The following is a 22848-nucleotide window of genomic DNA, read 5'->3' as shown; positions in this document are numbered from 1 at the left end:
CACTGATCTATATCTTCAGAGATCAGTCACCCGTCGAGTTGTCTGAACGGTCGAGTTGTCCGGCGGACGAGTTGTCCGACGGACGAGTTGTCTGAACAGTGGGAGGGGTACAATGTAATGGGTTACAATATTTTCCCCGGGCAAAACCTTGTGTGTACCCTCACGCCAGCCCAACCCCACTGGTCATGAAATGGCTAATTCTATATAATTGTATGGTAATAAAAAATGTAGAACTGTTCAAAACCTTACCTCGGCTAGATGACATTCGTGTAGAGAAAGTACTCGGCTTTCCTCGTGAAGTTCTACACAGCAGTACGGCGATGCAATAAAGGTTTGGGTAAAAACCTTTCTAGTCAATTACAAATAGCATAATGTCCATCTTCCTGTACTCCAAATTATTGGCCAAGCCTTTGATAAAGAATATCACAATTGGCTACGGTGTATTGATAAGTTTTAATGGTATAGTTCCACAGAAAACGCGACTTCTAAATTCCATTTTGGTGTGCCAAGTTTTACGCCATTTTGCATTCAGTCAACTACTAGGCCTATAGCTGAAATCTGCTTTCGACGCAACACCAGGCAACACCATGAGTAACAACCGAGAGAAGGTGCTCTCCTCATTGTTTACTTTAACAAAGAAGACTTCAACGAGAAGACATTCCACGGTGACTCCAACCACAATGATGTCACAATAATGAACTTTGCGGGTAAAAATATAAATAATACAAAAATTCATGGCGAGAATATTTTCGTAGGAAAATGGGTAATTAATAGTTCATGTCCGAACCAAACAGTTCCTTGTGGCTCAGGTTTGAACGTGGTGTTTAATATTTATGTTTTCATTTTTATTTTAAATCTTAGCCATAATACGCAATAATTACAAGTTGGACAGGGGCTGACAAGATAATACACAACTATAAAAACAAAAACTGTCATCTACAGATGTATACAATCAGAAGCTTACCGGATAAAAGAAAATTTAAGCTTGTCAAAAGAATTTGTTTGGCTTGTTATCAAAGGGGACTAAGAATCTTTAAAAAATAATGTCTTTTAGGGTGTTTTTTTTTTAACTTGATTTAATAGTGTGGCGCACCCAGTGAAGGACCAGTCATCTGATGTAGCGCCCTCTTTCGACACAAGAACATTCTAAACTGATCGTTACAGGGGAAATATAATCATCTTGGACAAAGAATCCAACCCCACATTCCTCCCTTTTCTGCCTGTTGAGCAAACTATTGTATAAACCGTTGGCTGATCATTCTGTGCCAAACAAGTTTTCATGCTAACACGATTTATGAAATAATTGGACATGGCAGAAATAAAGAATGGTTAACAATTTGCTGCTGAGCAAGAATAAGCAAATCAGTAAGGGCAGCTCAATATTAGCTGGGCCTGTTCTAATCTGATACAAAAGAAATAACAAAACTGACAAGAAAGCAGAAAACGCCAAGAGAATAAATCTGTTCCAGAAAGTTTTATTTTCATTGCTCACCAATTATTAATTATAAAAACGTGTGATAACTTTACTGTTTATTATTAGCGAAATTTGGTTCCAACGACAGGGGTGCATCTTCGCTCGTCCCCAGCGTCTTGCTTTAACCAAAGGCGATGGGATGGGCAACGTATTAAGCACTCAGATATAGAGTTAAAATAATATATTATAATGTTTTATTCTACATCTATGATCAAGCACGCTCATTGGTTAATGCGCAGTCCCATCATGCATCACACTCACACGCGCCATTATTTATTTGCACTGCACGCATGACGTACTTCCTGAACCAAAATCTGTGCAAGCTGATTACCCCATCCCAGCGGTCCTGGATAGCCGCTGAAGCAAAGCGGAAGGATTCAGGGTAAAGTGTGGGTGGCGGGGGACTTTGTGGGCGCTAGGTGGCAGCAGACAAGGTAATAGTTTGTGGATGCGTTCGTTTAGCTTCCCTGGGTCGACCCCGGTCTGCCCCGATACGTTCGAATAGCTTCGACGGGGCTCACCCGGGTCAGCCCCCAGTGCCCCGCTTGTGGAGTGGATCACTTGGGGGTGGCCTGAGGTGCATGCAGTCACCACGAGAGGGGGCGAGTGTGATCGTTCGATTAGCTCTTGTCAGGGGCTCACCGGAGTGAGCACCGCAGGGTCGACCCAGGTAAGCTAAACGAACGCACCCAATTTGTAAAATCGACGGTGGTAAGTCTGCTGCCACCAAGCGTTCCAAAGTATCCAATTCATATGCCTCGAGTTTAATGTTAGAAAAATGTGAACGAACTGAATAATGTACATAATATTGTGTGGAGTAGTAGTTCAGCTGAAGTTTGTGTAATGCCCATATGATTTAGTCAGCCATTACTTCCATTGCTTAATACGGCCAGTGTCCAATGGTAAGTTGTAATCCAACGGGATTTGCCTCTTTGCGTGAATTAATCCCGGTATAACAAGTTACTGTAGCCGTACCACGGCAACCATTACAGTAACAATGGTCTAAACTGGTATTGGCGATAAATAAAAACAATACAAAAGCTATATTAAAGGCAGTGGACACTATTGGTAATATTGTCAAAGACTAGCCTTCACAGTTGGTGTATCTCAACATATGCATAAAATAACAAACCTGTGAAAATTTGAGCTCAATTGGTCATATAACTTGCGAGATAACTATGAAAGAAAAAACACCCTTGTCACACAAAGTTGTGTGCGTTTAGATGGTTGATTTCGAGACCTCAAGTTCTAAATCTGAGGTCTCGAAATCAAATTCGTGGAAAATTACTTTTTTCTCAAAAACTATGGCACTTCAGAGGGAGCCGTTTCTCACAATGTTTTATACCATCAACCTCTCCACATTACTCGTCACCAAGGAAGGTTTTTTTGCCAATAATTTTTTGTGTAACTACCAATAGTGTCCACTGCCTTTAACTTCAGTTCTACCCATACACCGATGTAAGTTAGCACTGAATACTCGATCAGTACCTTTTCGAGCTCTGTAAAAAGAAAATCGCAAGCATATTATTACTTGAGTGGCATTCGAACCCACGAATTTTAACAATTCTAGAGCAGTGTCTTCCAAAGATTAAAGAGCACCATGAGGCGCAAGATCCGGAACTCGGGCTGAAATGTGAAATCCCACTGGACGCCATTTCGGCAAGTAACTATTTTGATACAACAGTAGATCAGTGCAGATCAATGCAGACAATGACCATTCCTATCAATGGGAAACAAAACATTCACTTGCTGAAATGGCGCCCATGCGTATTTCACGTTCCAACAATAGTTCCGCATCTTGCGCCTTGCGGCGCTCTATAATCTTTGGTCTTACCAATCAGACCACCGAGATTGCCGTTTCTTCACAGAGCCCGGGGAAGTACTGAGTGAGTAAACAGTGCTAACACACATTGGTGTTTGCATTGCTCTATGGTGTAGAAAAAATGTAAGGGTGAAATCAAAATTAATATTCTTATCCCCAATGCAAGTTTCCATCTATTTATACAAAAACTAAAATTTTTAGTTCTGAAAGTGACCGAGTAATACACCATAATTTTATACAATAATTTGTTTTTACTTGTGTTGCTCTTAAAACGTATCAAAGCGATTATATCAAACAGTATAAACTAGTAATGTTCTTCTTCTTCATTCAGCATAATTGTCTTGATTGACAACCCTTCCTTGTATCAGTCACCGATAGAGGGCGCTATATCGACTGTCATACGTTGTTTTTGATTGATTGATTGATTGATTGCGTTATCGGCAACTACTAGCAAAATTTACGTCGTCGATCAAGACTAAACATTCAGCATAAAAACCGGAAGAAGAAAAAAAATCATTTTTTACAGACGTACGAAACACTGTCCATGGGATCACCAGGCACGGGAACGAGGTTGATCGATTTGAATCCGGCTTTCTCCAAGAACGGCTTGAAAGACTCCCGACCGAACGCAGCGCCCAAACCCAGGCCGTTGTCCTCGCTCAAAGACTGGGGTAGCGAGCCGAAGAGACTGGTGGTGTAGACGAACAACGCCGTGGGTTTTTCCTTATTGTCGGCTATCCTAGATCTCATATTGCTCTCGATCATCGTGAAAAGTCCGTCCGGTTTAAGAATACGATGCACCTCCTGAGCTATGACGTCAGGGCGTGGGGAGTCCCGGATATTCTGGATGGCGATGACGACACCAAACTTGTTCGACCAATCAGCGGGCAGCTTAGTCGGGTCTTGGGTCTCGTACTTGAGGTTGAATTGTCTGTAAGGGGAGCCGGTATTGATGGATGGATCGCATTGTTTACCGTCTGTTGTTGTGCGTGGGCTGCTTGTGAGTACGCACCGACTATCAGGGAAAGCCCTGGCGAGTTTACGTATTGCAGAGCCAGTGTTGCTGGTTATTTCCACAACGTCTGTTCCTTGCTCTGTCAACAAAAATCACAAAGAATCGGCCCATTTAAAAAATGTACCTCAAATGCTTAACAATGTCCCGCTCAAGTAAGTTTGTTCTTTTTGCAACCTAAAATTAATTCCGAAAGCACTGGGGAAACATCTACACCAATTGGGGACAAATGTGAGGATATCTGTTACAGTCTAAGGCTACGAGACGTACACCGACTCGAGGAGTTACTGGCACAAAGGCAAATGTGATATTTCTTTTGCATGCTGTGATAAGATGAAATAATAATAAAGACAACACCTAATGTAAAAGCCCCTGAGTGCATAAAGATAACAACAAAATATACAATGAGAGAAAGATACACAATACAAGTAAGCAGATTACAGATAAGCAGCTTCAAACAAAATGAGTTTTTAACAGAGATTTAAAACAAAGAACTAGCCTGGCGAATATGCAAAGCGAAGAATAATTCCAAAGAAATGGAGCAGGGTATTATAAAAAAAAAAAAAAAAAAAAAAAAAAAAAAATACTATACTTCATAGAAATATGATCTTTTGTCCATAACCAATGGAAGAAGCTCTAATGGTAGTTGTGGTAAGCAATGACTGTTGAGATGATCGTAAAGTCCGAGTAGGGGAACGTAAATAATAATACTAATAACAGTTGCTTCTTATATAGCGCACATGTCCGTCACTCAGTGACGCTCCTGGCGCTGTACATACAGTATTTCCTGCAAATAATGTGATCATGCTCTCAGATAAATAGGCAGGGGTTATGCTAGACTTGATTCAAGTCTAATTCTCGTGTGAGAGGTCCCTAAGCTATCACCCCAACTTACTATAAAACAACACGTAGCAAACAGTACAGTGCGCGCTCGCCGTCAAAATGTGGTCCTAAGAATGCGGAACAGGTTTGGGAATGCAGAGCATCACAAAACAGTTTCCTGGGGATGGTACGGGATTGGGACTTGAGTCAAGTCTAGGGTTATGCCTACGATTAGTCGAATCCGGAGGTCGCAGGTTCAAGACCCACTCAAGTAAAGTTTATTTGTGTTCACAACCCGAAATTAAATATTAAACAGAGATAATATGGGAGCTTACCAAGTACGTTTTCAAGGCCTGGTATTGATGGTATGACAGCTTCTAGCAATGACGTCTGCACGAAGGTATCATAACACTGGTCCCGCCATCGGTGGTAACCTGAACTGTACTCTGAACTTGATAGCCCTGCAGTAGGAACAACATGAGAGGTTTTGGCAGGAGATTCATTTCAAACGGGAAATGAATGAGGTACTTTGTATAGCGATTACACGTGCGGTACACAACACACGGGACCACCAACTTAACGTCCCATCCGAAGGACGAAGCATCATGGTTAAAGTGTCTGCACATGTGTCACGACTGGGACTCGACCCCACACTCTGCTGATCAGAAACACCAGAGCTTGCCCAATTTTGACTTCCAACTGAATGGTCCTATTTTTGCTGAGAGGTGTGTGAATGTTTTTTGCAAGATTGGTCCTCACTGGTGTTTCTCACCGGTATGGAAACACCGGTGTAGAGTTAGGGGTGTTTTTATTAGATGGAGTGAGAATAAACTCGACCCCATATATCAAACTGAGCAGAGGATATACAAGTTCAAGAATGAATGAATAATTTTCTGTAAAAAGCTTGTTCGTGTATTGTTTTTGGTTTATTTTAATAGTTTGCATTGTATAGACGATGTGACCTCTAACGTCACTCGAAAACCATAACATGTTTCGCGCGCATACCGCCGGGCAAAACCTCTGTGTTTTGGCAGCCAGCATAAAAAAAAATATGCAATCTTACCATGACTACGCGTCCTTTTGCCCGGCGAAACATGAGGTATACAGTGTTTTGTCAACAGAGGGCGGTTTGAATGTAAACATAGGTCACATCGTCTTTACTATGAATTATTTCATTCAGTAAGGCGCATCCATAACCATAATACATCAAGTTTTAGTTATTACTCCCATTGGCTCCTCCATTTTTGCTCAAAATGGATATGTATTTGTTTGTATACTTGTTTATGCTTCTGAAGAAAGTCCGATTTGGATCGAACGCTAAGGCCATCTACGTATAACATTATTGTAAGAATAGACTGGCTGCCGCGTCGTGTACTAAACATCTTTATAATTTATTTACCGCTTGGGCCTGGTAGCGCCATGCACTGTGCAACCTTCTCATAGACGCCAGAGACGAGAGGTAACCCTTGAGCGACCATTGACCAGTCTACTATATCACCGAGCCTGGTTACCGCTGCCCTTCTATGTGGCGGAAGGAGAAATAGTTCGCTGGTGTCGTCGTCTACTTCCACGATGGAGCCGGAAACCATTGCGCCTAACCACTCGCGGACGTATCTGAGTTTCATTTTCGGGAATAAAGAGGTAACAAAAATACATTACACTTTCAGTCATTGGATACGTTTGGCAAATTTTTTTCTCTATTCCAAATGGCAATGGCCTGTTTAATATAGCTAAGTGAAACGTGGGTCCATGGAGAAAGTAAACAAACATGAACTATCAATTTTTGTGTGGAGGTTTATCTACAAAGAAATAAGGGTTAAAAGCACTGGGCACGTTTGGTAATTACTCAAAATGTATATTAGCATAAACAAATACTTGAAACGAGCAATACAATGGAGAGCTGTTGATTAGCATAAAACATTGTGAGAAACGACTCCCCTGAAGTAATGTAGTTTTGAGAAAGAGGTAGATTATCACGTTTGAATGTGAAGGACTTCAGGCCTTAAGCCTTTCTCGGGCGTCTGAAAGCACACGGATTAATGTGCAATAGTTCTGTCATTACACTATGCAACTTCGGTGACCAATGAGCCCTAATTTTCCAAGATTTGTTATTTTTACGCATTATTTGGATACACCAAGTGAGAATACTGATCTTTGACAATATTACCAAAACGTGTCCACTGTAACGAAACACATTGTGTTTATTTAGGCCGTGAACATTATCACAATTGAACAGTAATGTTTAAATAGATTTGATGGTTTTTTTTAAATAAACTTCCCCTTTTAACTGGTTTTACTTGAACATTTTCCAGTATAAACTCGGATCAATGGTTTTGCTTCCTTGTTTTCAAAACATTAGCGCGCATACATTCGGTTATGAAATGCGCTCAACATGTTTAAAGAGCATTTTTAATTGTGTTTAGGACAAATACAAAGAACTTGACTAAAACTCGCTTCCTTTTTAGGGTATAGAGGCCGCCTCCCTTTTTTTTCTTAAAAAAAAAAAGGATCGTTTTAACGATCTTAGAATGACATACAAAAAAGTCCCCGAAAATCCCCCTGGAGCTTTTTCCGAAATCCAAGATGGCGTCCAAAATGGGCGCTATTTTCAAATGATTTCATCACTAACAATTACCATGCAACCCGACATGCTGTAAAGAAAAACGTGTCTAGTTATATATTATGTTTGAGGCGCACACAAGGAATCATTAGTTTAAGATTTTAGCAATCAGAAGTATATAAAACCAAGATGGTGCACAAAATGGTCGCAATTTTCAAACAGTTTCATAACCATGCTTTTAGTTAAATGAATGGCATTATACATTATAAGTTGTCACCAGTGGGCGTTATATAAGATGAGTGGTATACTCCCAACAATGTCTTACCGTTCTTTCAGTCCGGCTGCATCCGCGATTTCTTTGGCACTCTTAGGGTCATCGAAGCCGGCCATTGTCTCAAACAACCCGGTCTTGTGCCCAACCGACAAAGCCAGGCAGAGGAACCCCTGCGTTACTGTCTCGGCAACCCGGTTCCCAAACGTCTCCTCCGACTCGGCCATGACGTTGGTAGTGCGTTGGGGTAGTCTGGTCTCCAGTCTAGTTTGGTATCAGTTTCGTCTGGAACACATGACAAAATTTCCGTTAGTTAAAAAAAAACCGCCAGTTTGTTAGTTGTATGGGGTCTGTTAGCTGTCTGTTAGTTCTCAACCATGGCACATCGGTTCTTTTTAGAACCAACACTACTCAAAATAGATTAACACGTGTTGATACTGCAAACCTCACATGGGCCCAATTTCAATAGAGCTGCTAAGCACAAATGCTTAGCATGAAATTTCTTCTTTGATAATAACAGGATTACTAAATGAATGTCATTATTAATTTTAATCTTTTAAAGCTTGGTGGTGACTTGATGCGTACGCGGTTTTGCATCTGCCTATATAAGTGCACAATTCTACTTGCCAGAGCCAAAAGACATGCGTGAATCATATTTCATAGGAACGGCTAACTATGTACTCTATGTAACAATGTGCACTTAAAGACAAGTGTACACTATTGGTAACTGTCAAAGACAAGTCTTCTCACTTGGTGTATCTCAACATAATGCATAAAATAACAAACCTGTGAAAAGCTGAGTTCAATAAATAAGTCATCGAAGTTGCGAGATAATATTGAAAGAAAAAACACCCTTGTCACACGAAGTTGTGTGCTTTCAGATGCTTGATTTCGAGACCTCAAATTCTAAATCTGAGGTCTCGAAATCAAATTCGTGGAAAATTACTTCTTTCTCGAAAACTACGTTACTTCAGAGGGAGCCGTTTCTCACAATGTTTTACACTATCAACCTCTCCCCATTACTCATTACCAAGCAAGGTTTTATGCTAGTAGTTGAGTAATTACCACTGCCTTTAAAGTTTAAGAACACACAAAGAAGCTGCATATGCTTATCATATCTACATTTAAAACCTTAAAGACAACCAAGTAGTCTCAGTCGCTAAAACGGATATTACTTGACACACGATACGAATTTGTTGCGGGTTCTTGAAATTCAATGCCGATCCAATCCAGCTACTAGGACAAGTCTAGTGGGAGATTTATTGGCGCGGTTGTGATACACACAGGATAAGAGCAATTTCTGACAGCTGGTTGTCATCTTGTTACCATGGAGACAACCAACATCATCCGTCGTAGTTAGCTAGCGTCCATGAGGTCGTTCACACGCCGTGCTAAAGTTGGTCTAAGTCCACTTAGACCGGTTCGGGTTCAACTTTTGTGCGTGTGAACGCAAATAAAGTTAGACCGGATCGGGTTTAAACCCCAAAACTTAAACCGTCCAGCGAGGCGGTCTAAGTCTAAACCGGTTCGGGTTTATCTTTTAACACTGCGTGTGGACAGAATGACATCCGGTTTTAACTCACAACGGACGACCCATTGTGTGGTTCAATGCACACGCCCGGGACCCGGAGTGCTTGTATACGGTTTCTGTTGCCTCTGATGCTGAAAAGCACCGAGTATTTATATTAATTTCTTGCCGCTTACCGAGTTGGCGAAACCCTCTCGATCGGTGTATGCAGTTTAACACAGGCCCACGCCCATGATTCATTAAATTCTGAAACAAAATTATATTTTCCAAGCTTTTTTTGTTGAGTGTCCTACAATAAATTGAAACTGTTTTTCATGCGCATACTACGAGCGCAGCGAAGAAGCATATTTTGTAATGCTTCTCACATGTGTACAGCGCTGCCATCCCATAGTGATCAATCTCTGATATCCCATAGTTATCCATCACCGATCCCGTGGATGTGCCTTTCTATTGCCGTCACCGTTACTAGCGTGCTGTACTTTCAATCTAGGAGAATGAACTGCAGTGGGCGCGAGGCTGTGTGTAGGGGAAATTCCCTACGCCAGCAATATCACCACGTTGTTGGGAAGTTGGGAAAATACTGCAAAGTACATGTATTTACGTAACTTGCACGTGTGTAGTTGTGTTTATGAACGAATCGGAGTAAAAATCGCGGCACCAGCTTTTGAGAGACCGCAACTTCCAATCGATTGAAGTACAAACTAAAAGTATTTTTCAAATCGGAAACGGTGGTATAAAACAAAACACAAAAATGAAACGTGTTCTGTTTCATGGATATGGACAATATTTTGGTGAGTTTTCTCGGCGGTTTGTATCAATATTTTGCTTGTTTAAAAAAATAATTTCGAGTCGTGTTCATGTTTGTTTTAAGTGCCCATATCCTCCCAACGGTAAAACTGTTACCGCGTTCGAGTGAGCCATTTGTATCCAATAATTATGCCCTGTCTGATCATCCAGGGCATGGGGCACTCAGTATCTCGGCATACTCGGTGCGTGAATCTGATGAATAAAACCGGATGTAGAGCAACGGGGTCGCGTCTACTTTGACCTCTTAAAACCGAAGATAAACCGGATCGGGTTTAACTCTGTGCTGTCTGAACGCAATGGGTTTTTATTTTTACGACCACCCCCCGCTGCTCGTAAAAGTTAGACCGGTTCGGGTCTAAGTTAGTACGCTGTCTGAACATACCCTATGATGTGTTTATTTTAAACTGGTTGGCCAAGTAAAAAAAATAACAGTTAATCGTCCGGGTTTTTCCAGAAAGAGGAGGATGAGGGCCTTTTTATTATTATTTCTTTCAAAGGTGGCCACCAAGCATTTTAGTTCGAGCTGGCCACCAATTCTTTAGTTTAAAGTCATCACTTACTTTATACAGTTACAAGTTCTTAAAAGATTAGTAAGTTTAATGAAAAATACACAGACAATAATTTGTCTTTTTGAAAGTAAAAAATACAAAATAATTTTTTGTTAAATACTAAAGTAGGCGGCCGCCGCATAAAAAAGGACGAGGATATGGGCGATAAACTGTATTTTTCTTTCCTTTTCCTTTTTTTCCATTTTATTCTGCCTTATGGTAGTTTGTTTTGCTGCAGACGTTTTCATCTGGAGCAAATTTCCGGAGTGGGAAAAAAATGTAAATAAAAAAAAATTGCAGGGGAGAGAGAGGCAAGAAGGGCATGAGTAATTGTACGCAATTTTCATTCGGTACAGGGGCGTTGACGGGGAAAGATCCCCGTGGGGTCTCACGAAGCGATAGACGGGGAGGGAAGGCCATGAGATGCGGCAAGCTCGATCAGTATCGTCTCTGTGTATTTGAGTCGAATGTTGAATAAAGCAAGATCACTGCACTATTATAACATTCTGAAAATCGAATAGGCCTAGGTATTAACTTAGTAGTTACTTAATCACTGCATAAACCCTCTGGTATTAACTTAGTAGTTACTTATTCACTGCATAAACCCTCTGATATTAACTTAGTAGTTACTTATTCACTGCATAAACCCTCTGGTATTAACTTAGTAGTTACTTATTCACTGCATAAACCCTCTGGTATTAACTTAGTAGTTACTTATTCACTGCATAAACCCTCTGGTATTAACTTAGTAGTTACTTATTCACTGCATAAGCCCTCTGGTATTTCTTGGCAATATCAACATGTGACAACATCAACACCGGGTTAATTTCACTAAAGTAACGGGGACATAACGCAATTTCGGTGTTTTCACGGTGTTACCCGGTTTTGCAGTGCAGTGTAAATTTTACAAATGTGTTTAGTTACTTCACCGAGGGAGCCGTTTCAAAAAAAAAAATTCTCAACAGCCGTCCGTTGCTTGTTACCAAATAAGTTTTTACGCTAACAATTATATTACCAATAGTGTCTGGTAGCGAACTACCACTCAGAACAGCCGCGCCCACGTTTCAATACATGAAACAGCCGTCAGCTATCACCCCGGGCTTTTAAAGGAAGTATTTTTAGACTTTTACAGGGGATAATAATAACAGCGGAGCTACCGGGTGGAATTTGTTATCAATGTTGACCTAAACTTGATTCAAGTCCCTGTCTTGTGCAAGAGGTCCCTTTATAAAGCTACCCATGCGGCTCACATGTTGGGGGTGTTTTCTGATGTAGGCGATGGTATTGAAAATAAAAGGACTCTCAAACACGAGATTGGGACTTGGGTCAAGTCTAATTTTGACCTGAGACTCGGGTCTTTGCGAGGGGAGAAAAATGACACCCAGACGTTGATTGACTGTGGACATAATAATATATTTATCCTATACATATCATATTTTGTTAGCTTTGTTGATGGTTTATTTATACATCGATGACATCCATTATAAATAATGATGAGATACACTGTAGGTATAGTGCTGAAAATATCACACGGCAAGCATTTGTTTAGCTCAGGCAGTAAAGGAACTTGACATTATAATTGTAAGCATAAGATTAATTACTTGGTAACGAGCAATGGAGAGACATTTACTGTGAGTAAATGTCTCCCTCTGAACTAACGCAGTTTTTGATAAAGAGGTTATTTCTCACTCAAATTAATATAAACGGGCCTCCTGAAGCCTTTTATTATAAGGCACCTGCTGAAAGCACACAATATGGTGTTTTTGTTCACTATTCTCCTGCAACTTCGATGACCAAGGGTTCAAATTCCTAGTTGTTATTTTATGCATAGACAAGTGAGATTGTCTTTGACAATTACCAAAGATGCCCATAGTGCATTAAAAAGCTATACAGCCGCAAGTTGTAGGCTACATGGTAACACAATAGTTTGGCTGGTAATTAATCTAGTAAGCAACATTCTGTTGTGCTTAGCTAACCTTTGTGGTCAAGCAGCTCTACGAAGATGTGCTCTGGTCTTTGACATTATTATTTTAAACGGTGTCCAGTACTTTTAAAAAGCTACAGCCAATACTGCACGTATACTCACTATTAAAAGACGATGTCAAATTGCGTCGCTGATCATGGAATGATGTCTGCTAAAATCAGCGGCGATATTTTCACGCTTTCATGTAGACTTGATTTCAAGTCTCAGATTGCGGTTATTCCTCTGCATCAGCCACAAAAAAACACCACAGATCAGCCTATCTGCAAGTCCGATTAAAAGGCGATGTCAAATTGCGTCGCTTGTCATACTTTGCTCTTTACGGCGAGCTGTTTTACGCTGCGCTTCGTGCAAACGAACATTTCAAAACACAATGTGGACCCAAGGAACTTGACATGTAGCCTTTGACCAAGCTTACTGTGCGACAGAACAAACACGATCACTGATAACATACGTTTATCGACCTCATTTATCAATGCAGGTGTCAATAAATAGAATTTGAGATGTTGTAAACATGGAGGTGGTGTAAAATAGGATCATTATCGATGAGTGCATCGAGCAGGTTATTTAAAGACAGTGGACACTATCGGTAATTACTCGAAATATTTATTGTCATACAACCTTACTTGGTAAGGAGTAATGGGGAGAGGTTTATAGTATAACACATTGTGAGAAACGGCTCTGAAGTGGAGTCGTTTTCGAGAAAGAAGTAATTTTCCACGAATTTGATTTCGAGACCGCAGATTTAGAATTAATTGTTTGAGGTCTGGAAACCAAGCATCTCAAAGCATACAACTTCGTGTGACAAGGGTGTTTTTTTCTTTTATTAATATCTCGCAACTTCGACGACCGATTGAGCTCAAATATTCACAGGTTTGTTATGTTATGCATATTGAGATACACCATGTGAAAAGACTGGTCTTTGACAATTATTAATAGTGTTTCGAGACCTCAAGTTCTAAATCTGAGGTCTCGAAATCAAATTCGGTGAAAATTACTTCTTTCTCGAAAACTCATTCACTTCAGAGGGAGCCGTTTCTCACAATGTTTTATACCATCAACCTCTCCCCATTACTCGTTACCAAGTAAGGTTTTATGATGATAATTATTTGAGTAATTACCAGTAGTGTCCACTACCTTTAAGATTCATCTTAGGACTTTCGTGAAATCGGCTGCAGTGCCTTTAATCAAGTGCAGCCAGAGATAGATTTTTCTTAATTATGAATATTGGTGAAGAGCTTTGGTCGAAATCACTACTGTCATTTCCCAGCCAATTACTTATGCACAAATTCAGTGACATTTAACTGATGGCTTGGATGTATATTCATTCAGGACTTTCGCTAATCAAAAATAGTGATTAAAGGCAGTGGTATTCGTAATTACTATAAAAAAATATGTAAGCATGAAACGTACTTGGTAACGAGCAATGGAGAGCTGTTGGTAGTATAAAACATTGTAAGAAACGGCTCCCTCTGAAGTATAACGTAGTTTTCGAGAAAGAAGTAATGTTCCACTAAAATATTTGAATTTGATTTCGAGAACTCAGAATTTTATTTTGAGGTCCCGAAATCAAGCATCTGAAAGCACACAACTTCGTGTGACAAGGGTGTTTTTTCCATTATTATCTCGCAACTTTGACGAACAATCGAGTTAAAATTTTCACGGGTTAATTATTGTTGTCAATATGTTGAGATACACCAAGTGAGAAGACTGGTCTTTGACAATTACCAAATAAAATGTGTCTGGTGTCTTTTAAGGTTATGGGTCTGTGTATACGACACCAAACACAATGTACACAGACGTACATTAAACTTCCATGGTTTGAATGCGGTAGAAAGCTTCTCTTAAAATATTACTGGCTGAGGTGAAGTGGTTTTTGAGAAATGCGTAAAACAATTTCACGAAAATAATGTTTGTCTCGGGAGACAAATATAGTTTTAGCATACTCTCCTGGAAACCAATGCTCAGTAATTTTCACTTCCTTTTTTTTGCTCAGAGTTTACGACTATTGTGTGGCTGGAACTTCTACAGGTAAAAACAAAAAATTATTCATAGTGAGTAGGGGTTCACTCATGGCCAAATTGATCCACGAAAGGTAAAAAAAAAACTTTGCTTTAATACTCGTTATGTAAAAGCCACAACCGCAAAGGCAGCCAGCTTTATTTGCGATAAAAAGCAATAATTTTATACACTAAAAAAAGTGGCTGGTTTCTTATAAGAGTTGCGACGGGGAGGTATCGGTTGTCTTATAGGTCACGTGGTTGCCGGACGCCATTTTGTCGTCCAAGTATAGATGGACTGCACATGACGTCATTGACCACCATCTTTGTAACACAACCTAGTATATTACGATTTCGAGTATCACCCCTTTTAACTTTCAACACCGAGAGATAGAGAGGGAGAGTTGGCGTAAAATCGACTTAAAGGCAGTGGACACTATTGGTAATTACTGAAAATAATTATTGGCATAAAACCTTACTTGGTGACGAGTAATGGGGAGAGGTTGATGGTATAAAACATTGTGATGAAGGGCTCCCTCTGAAGTGCCATAGTTTATGAGAAAGAATTAATTTTCCACGAATTAATTGATTTCGAGACCTAAGATTTAGAACTTGAGGTCTCGAAATCAACCATCTAAACGCACACAACTTCGTGTGACAAGGGTGTTTTTTTCTTTCATTATTATCTCGCAAGTTCGATGACCGATTAAGCTCAAATTTTCACAGGTTTGTTATTTTATGCATATGTAGAGATACACCAACTGTGAAGGCTAGTCTTTGACAATTACCAATAGTGTCCACTGCCTTTTAACACATCGTCCCAACTATAGTTGAAAAGAAGGTGTACTTGAACTTTGCTTGTACTTTTTGTAGTGTTTTATTGGTGATCATATACCCGTGGTTCTATAGAGAAAGCAGAAATTAACCCCAATCAATTATACATATTGGGCTGGTAACAGTAATCATCGTTATACATTATACGCTATGATATGGGCCTACATGTACATTTATATGCATTGCAACAATGTGGATGTAAACAAATCTAAACGTGAATTACATGGAAAACCAACTTCCCTTAAAATCACCCTTTGCAATAATTAAAACAGTACTCACGATTAAGATGCACGCACGGGACTTTGGTGATTAATAGAAGTGATTCGAGGATTGGATTAACCTGGATACTTAGGAGTTATTTGAGGAATTTACGTGATTAGTTTGGATTCGGACTTGTAAAATGGCGATTGGTATGATCATGGAAACATTGGAGATTTTGATTCAAGAGAGGGCGCTATAACAAAAACTGTCCTGATGCGGAGACTTTCTGACAGCCACCCCAAATTTAGGCTCTAAATTTTATCAAACGGAGAAAGTCTTCAAAAGTCCACGATAGGTGTCCATCTCTAAGGGTCTTCACTATCGGTGATCTCAGGTAGGCGTATCAGACGCGCAACGGGTCTGGTGTATTCACGATCAGCGACTTTAACTCTGGCCGCTCGGATGCGATCATCAACTCCAGGAAGTGTCTCGATGACTCTACCAACTAGCCAATGAGCTCTAGGCTGCTGAGGGTCGGCAATCATGACAACATCGCCACAGGTGAGGTTACGGCAGTCCCTTTGCCATTTTGGGCGAAGTTGGAGGCTTGGCAGGTAGTATTTCAGGAAATGTGACCAGAACTGGTCCGCTAGTACTTGGCTGTGGCGCCATCGGCGTCGTCCTATCAGCTCGTCGACAGGGTATACTACTTGTGGAAGTGACTGGTCATGGCGTCCCATCAGTAGGATATTCGGAGTTATGGGATTGATGTCTGCAACATCAGATGAGATGTAGCCCAATGGCTTGGAATTGAGGATGCCTTCAATTTCTATCAGGACGGTGCGGAGTACGGCTTCGGTGACTGATTGGTCCTTGATTACAACCTTGAGACCGTCTTTAATGCTCTTGATCTCTCGCTCCCACACTCCGCCGAAGTGAGGTGCACTGGGTGGATTAAACTTGAATCTCACTTTCTGGTCGCCTAGTTGTGCGGCAAGGTCAGGTTTCATGGCGTGGAATGCTTCCTGTAATTCAGTTTCAGCTCCCTTGAAATTGGTTCCGCAATCAGATAGCAACTCATAGGGCTTCCCTCGTCTGGAAATGAAGCGCCGAAAGGACATCAAGAAGGCATCGGTGTCCAGGCCTTCTAAGAGATCTATATGAATAGCTCTGGTCGTCATACATTTGAAGATCACCCCCCACCTTTTCTCGGAGCGGCGACCAATCTTGACATGCATCGGACCGAAACAGTCAACACCGGTAGAGTAGAAGGCTGGCTTAAATAGACGGAGACGGGACGGAGGAAGATCACCCATCTTTGGTACTTCGGGTTTTGCGCGCCATTTGCGGCATTCAAAGCATTGATGCTGATGACGACGAATTGCCTCCCTTCCCCGGAGTATCCAAAACTTGCGTCTTACTTCAGCTAGAATACGTTCTGGACCATAGTGAAGAAGCTTCTCGTCAAAGTCACGTATTATCAGCTTGGTGATGTGGTGATGAGGATCAAGGACGATTGGGTATTTAACAGCATCGGAGAGGATTTCTGCCCTACGTAGTCGTCCTCCAACTCTGATGAGCTTTGCGGTTTCGTCGTAGGCTGGGTCCAACTGTGAGAGCTTGCTCCCGGACGGTATTCCTCGTTTGGCCTTTAAGGCAGACAGCTCTTCAGGGAAGCTTTCGAGTTGACATTTTTGGTACAGAAGATTCTCGATGTCCTCCCGCAACTGTGCTGTGTCATCTCCAGGTTTGGCCACCCCGTGAAGGGATAGTTTGAAAGCCTCTACCAGAGCGTCCCAGCTGTTGTACTGATGGAGATCGGGCTGCAATGGGTTTTCTACAATGGCAGTCTTACCACAGAAGGTTGCTTTCTTCAGCTCTGTGGTGTCCTCTGTAGGGTCAGTGATTGGACTTTTCGGCCACTTAGAAGGAGGTTGACGAAGATAGAGTGGGCCTGTCCTCCATCGGGATTCTTCACTCAGTTCTTTGAGTGACTTACCCCTGGTAATGTCATCGGCAGGGTTGTTCTGGGTGTCCACATAGCGCCAGTCCTGCACATCTGTAAGGGTCTGTATTTCGGTGACACGTGTACCAACGAAGACCTTATATCGGCATGATTCTGACTTCAACCACTGCAGGACCGTGGTCGAATCGCTCCATAGGGTGACATTGTTGATCTCTAGGGTAAGTTCCTTACGAAGGAGATCGGCTAGTTGTGCACCGGTGAGAGCTGCTGATAACTCGAGTCGTGGCATCGATAGTTGTCTTTTCGGTGCCACTCTGGATCGAGACATGAGAAAACTGACGCTGACGTCCCCCTTGTCGTCTTCAGTGCGGAGGTAGGCAACTGATCCGTATACTCGTTCAGATGCGTCACAAAAAACATGTAGTTCTCTATTGGAAGTCACTGTGTTGACATCAGTCGGGGTGTAACATCTCGGCAGTTTAACCAGAGGAAGGTCGGAGAGCTCCTCCTCCCAAGTGAGCCACTGATCACGGATCTTTCCTGGTTCAAGAGGGTCGTCCCAGTCTCGTTTTGTCTTCCAAAGGTCTTGTACTAGCACCTTAGCACGTGCTGTGAAGGGAGAAATGTAGCCAATTGGATCATACTGGCTAGCAAGAATCTTGTAGATAGTTCGTAGGTTGAGCGTCGAGTACTCAGTTGATCTGTGTTTATAACTGAGTTCGTCTGTGGAACATTGCCATCGAAGTCCAAGGGTGCCTTCGGACAAGTCGTTCTGACCAAAGGCTAACCAGAGCTCGTAGCCTTCAGATCTGGCATTAGATGGAAGTTCATCAACTACTGAAGGGATGTTGCTGGCCCATTGTCTGATGTTGAAACCACCAGTTGAGAGTAGCTTTCGCATCTTCATAACGAGCTCCTTTGCTTCGGATATGGTAGGTTTACTGTCAAGGCAATTGTCGACGTAGAATGCCTGGTCAACTGCACTGCAGACATCCTTGTCGTCGCTGACGTGTTTGCGTAGTGCAAATGTGGCACAGCATGGGCTGCACGTGGTGCCAAATGGTAAAACTTGCCATTCGTAGATATCTGGCTCATTGTCTCGGTTCATCTTACGCCATACAAATCGAAGGAGAGGTTTGTCTTCAGGGAGTAGTCTCACTTGATGGAACATTGCCTGAATATCCCCAGATATGGCAACAGGGTGTTGGCGGAATCGCAGGAATACGCCAAGCAGTGAAGCACCTTGTGTTGGCCCTGGTAGTAGGTGATTGTTGAGGATCTTGCCTTCGTACTCGTAAGAGCAGTTGAATACTAAGCGGTGTTTTCCATTGTGCTCAACTACGTGGTGCGGAATATACCAGGACTCTTCAGTTTTCAGAGCTTCTTCGTTGCTGATGATTTTCACAAAGCCTGTGTCGACAAGGGTTTGGATAAGCTTGTTGTGAATTTCTGCTTTATCTGGGTGTTTTTGGAGGCGTCTTTCGTTCCGCTTCAGGTTTTGCATGACGGCTTCCTTAGTAGTTCTGAATTTGTTGTCGTCTTTGGTGCGAAGTAGAGGAGTGGCGTAGCGCTGAACTCCGTCAATCTCTATTCTGATGGTTTTTTCTTCAAGTGTCGCTATGGCTTGCTTATCTTGCTTCGAGCGAGTGACTTGCTTTTCAGAGTAGGGTAGGATGTCTGCTTGCCAGAGTCGTTCAACATTTTTAAGCAGATCCGTGGTTGGCTGAAGGGTTGTCGTGAATAAGCACTGTTGCTCTTCTGATTGGCTTTGAAGGAGATTGGCTGGACCCTGTAGAGACCAACCAAGTTTTGTGCATACAGCTAATGGTGCTCCTCTGGGGCCAAATCGAACTGGTTGTATCGGGTGAATGAGATCGGCATAGTCTGAACCAATCAGGATTAGTGGGCAAGCCTTATTGATCGGAGGCAAGGGTATCTGACGAAGGTGTGACCATCGTTTCTTGAGGGCTTCAATAGGATACGAGTACTCAGAGAGGCACAAGTTGTTGGCAGCAAAGGCACCATTGATAGGATATCTGACGTCAGAGTTGTCCCTGGGTGACACTTGCAGGTTAACTGATTTTCCTGCACATAGGAATGGCTCACTGCGCACTGTAGCCAGGAGTATGTTGTCTTCTACCCCAGAAAGCTTCAACGCTTGAACAGCTGGCATCAGGATCATGGTTCTCATTGAACCGTCGTCAAGGATGGCATAGGTCTCCATCATCCCTCCTGGTCCGTGAAGCAGAACTTTTACCACCTTTAGCATAATATGATGTGGTCGGGAGGGTTGGTCGATGAAGAGGGATTGCGTTACTGCTTCTGTGACGTAAACCTTACTAGCTCCGCTCTGGATGGCAGCATGGAGGGCAGTCAGGTGCTGTTCTTTGCAGGTGTTACAAGGTTTCTTCAGGGTGCAGTTTTCTGGCTTGTGGGAACGCCCACACCTCCAGCACCTATTCTTTTCCTTGATCCAGTTGATGATCTGTTCGGTTGTCAACTGTTTAAACTCTGTACAGCTGTTGAGGTAGTGTGTTGTCTCGTTACACTTGGGACAGTAGGCTTTGGGTTTGTGTGGGCCCTTCTGTCCAGAGTAAGTGGTGTTCGTCGATGGGGGCATCGTTGGTGTTTCGTTTGTGACGAATACTGCTGTTGCAGGAGCATTCCTCTTCTGAAAGTGTTTATCCTTCTTATCGGTAGAAGGGTTGTCACTCTTCTGGATAGCAGTAGCCTGACTGACAATTCGCCTCGCTCGGGACTTCGTTTGCAACCAGTTTGCAAAGTGGAGTAGGGTATAGGTGTTGTTGGAGTCTACCTTAATTATGTCTCTACTAATGCAGTGCTCCACAAATCTATCTCTGTAGCTTGATGGAAGTTTGCTTAGGAGTCGGTCGACATGAGAACCGCACTTTAGTTCATAGCCATTCTCTCCCTCCAGAGATTTAAGCATCCCTACCAATGAATGCACGGAGAGGGAAAAGTTCTCAAAGGCATCATTGTCGTTGTACTTCACAGGGGGCATACTCAGGATGGAGTTGATTTCACTCTGTATCAACTGCCGTGGTTGACCGTACCTTTCTTTCAAGGCTTGCAGAGCTGCGGTGTATGGCTTGGCTTCATGGATGAAAGCTTCGGCTAACCTCTTGATGTTCCCGCTGAGTTTACCCAGCAAAACTTGGTACTTGTACGGCTCGGTTAAGTGGGGATGAACGTCGATCAGGTTATCGAGTGCCATTTTTAGGAGGGCAAAGTCTTTCTCCTTTCCACTGCTGAAGGTAGGTAGTACTGGCCTTGGTATGCCATATGAAGAGGCAATCAGCAGCTCCGTGGAGTTCGGCATCATCATTTGTGCTGGAGCTGGCCCCATTGGATGTGAAGGAGCCGGGTACGGGAACGGTTGTGCGAAGGGGTTTGGAAAAGGTGGTGCCCAACCAACCGACTGTGTTGGTGCAGTCATAGGGTACGGATTGGTAACTGCCGGCTGCATGGACGGTGGTGTTCCTTTAGATGGAGAACAAACAGACGGAGTGGTGACATCAACTACGTGTACTTCAGCCTTGTGCTTATGAACTGCAGTATTGCTGTATGTAGGGACATCACTCAAGTTGGCTATGTGAGTATTCTCAGCACTGACTGTGATTGTTTGACCCTGGGTTGGTGAGTCAGACAATGTTGTTTGGTTGATGGAAGATGGGGTCACAGTTTGATGCTGTTTCTCTATCTCTGGTTCTGGATCACTGTTGACCATGGCTGTGATCAGTCGTGCTTCATTTAGCTGTTGTTCCACTTCTCGCAATCTTCTTTGTCTTGATAGTCGTGTGTTCAGAGACTCGCGCTGACGAAAAGCATTGCGCTCAATTTCTTCGGCACGTCTACGAGCCGCAAGAGCTTCTTCGTCAGCGCGTATCCGTGCGGCATAGGCCTCATCGTCTAGCCTTTGTAACTCTTCATCTGCTGATTGATCTTCCTCAATCTGGCGTTTCATCTCTTCCAGTTCAGCCTGTTTGCGTTGCTGTTTGAGTTTCGCTGATTGGGAGTCACTCAGTGTTGACTTGAAGGAAGATTTACTGTGACGGGACTGTCCGCTGTAGAGTGAGTTCGATGAGTGAGAACTCCTCCGTGAACGAGATGTTTGTGTGGTTACAACGCTATGTTCATCTGTTCTGCCGGAAGTTGAAGGATGGTGGTCAATAACAAAGTCCTGAAAGTGGGCCGGCATACGTCTGTCACGAGAGGACCGAGAACGGGATTGGACGGTAACAGCACTTGTCTGTAGTCCAACTGCTGCAGCTGTAGCTGTGCTGAAAACCCCGGTAGAGGAAGGTGAGGTCTCGACGATGGTGACAGTAACTGGGACTGGATGTGTACTGGTAGCTGGAGTTGCAACTGGAATAGTAACACCGCCAATGGTAACTGCATGGGTATCATCGAGAGGGGTTGTCGGGTTAATGTTCTCGGTCTCCATTTCATTCGTAGCCATAGCCGTAGGTCGCTGGTTCAAATACGGGCTCGAAGGACCATGAAAAGAAGGTGTACTTGAACTTTGCTTGTACTTTTTGTAGTGTTTTATTGGTGATCATATACCCGTGGTTCTATAGAGAAAGCAGAAATTAACCCCAATCAATTATACATATTGGGCTGGTAACAGTAATCATCGTTATACATTATACGCTATGATATGGGCCTACATGTACATTTATATGCATTGCAACAATGTGGATGTAAACAAATCTAAACGTGAATTACATGGAAAACCAACTTCCCTTAAAATCACCCTTTGCAATAATTAAAACAGTACTCACGATTAAGATGCACGCACGGGACTTTGGTGATTAATAGAAGTGATTCGAGGATTGGATTAACCTGGATACTTAGGAGTTATTTGAGGAATTTACGTGATTAGTTTGGATTCGGACTTGTAAAATGGCGATTGGTATGATCATGGAAACATTGGAGATTTTGATTCAAGAGAGGGCGCTATAACAAAAACTGTCCTGATGCGGAGACTTTCTGACAATAGTG

General features: G+C 42.4%; 2 protein-coding genes across 4 annotated transcripts in view; both read right to left on the bottom strand.

The window, feature by feature from the left end:
• Positions 1–1459: 1459 nt before the first annotated feature.
• The window catches only part of LOC139953527 (S-adenosylmethionine-dependent methyltransferase Rv2258c-like), a 36216-nt gene continuing 14827 nt past the window's right edge, over positions 1460–22848 (bottom strand). For 2 of the 3 annotated variants that reach the window (XM_071952970.1, XM_071952968.1), the window contains exons 2-5: positions 8016–8246; positions 6530–6744; positions 5466–5591; positions 1460–4390 (exon numbers count right to left, since the gene is read on the bottom strand). In XM_071952970.1, the coding sequence (XP_071809071.1) occupies positions 3810–4390; positions 5466–5591; positions 6530–6744; positions 8016–8188 (1095 nt within the window). In that variant the 5' untranslated portion in view covers positions 8189–8246 and the 3' untranslated portion in view covers positions 1460–3809. Of the gene's footprint in view, positions 4391–5465; positions 5592–6529; positions 6745–8015; positions 8247–12930; positions 13183–22848 lie in introns of those variants that run through there. The other variant, XM_071952969.1, reaches the window with a different exon arrangement.
• LOC139953516 (uncharacterized) lies at positions 15674–22836 on the bottom strand. The gene is made up of 2 exons (XM_071952951.1): positions 22629–22836; positions 15674–22418 (listed from the first exon to the last, which is right to left on the bottom strand). Exon 2 carries the CDS (start codon positions 22304–22306, stop codon positions 16226–16228), a length of 6081 nt encoding a protein of 2026 aa, XP_071809052.1. The 5' UTR covers positions 22307–22418; positions 22629–22836; the 3' UTR covers positions 15674–16225.

This window comes from Asterias amurensis, chromosome 22, assembly GCF_032118995.1.
Source record: "Asterias amurensis chromosome 22, ASM3211899v1".
Lineage (NCBI taxonomy): Eukaryota > Metazoa > Echinodermata > Asteroidea > Forcipulatida > Asteriidae > Asterias > Asterias amurensis.
Note: the sequence above shows the minus strand (reverse complement) of the source record. Positions and strands in the feature narration are given on the sequence as shown.

Coding starts and splice junctions, on each gene's coding strand:
- LOC139953516 (XM_071952951.1), bottom strand. CDS start 22,306: ATGGCTACGAATGAAATGGAGACCGAGAACATTAACCCGACAACCCCT.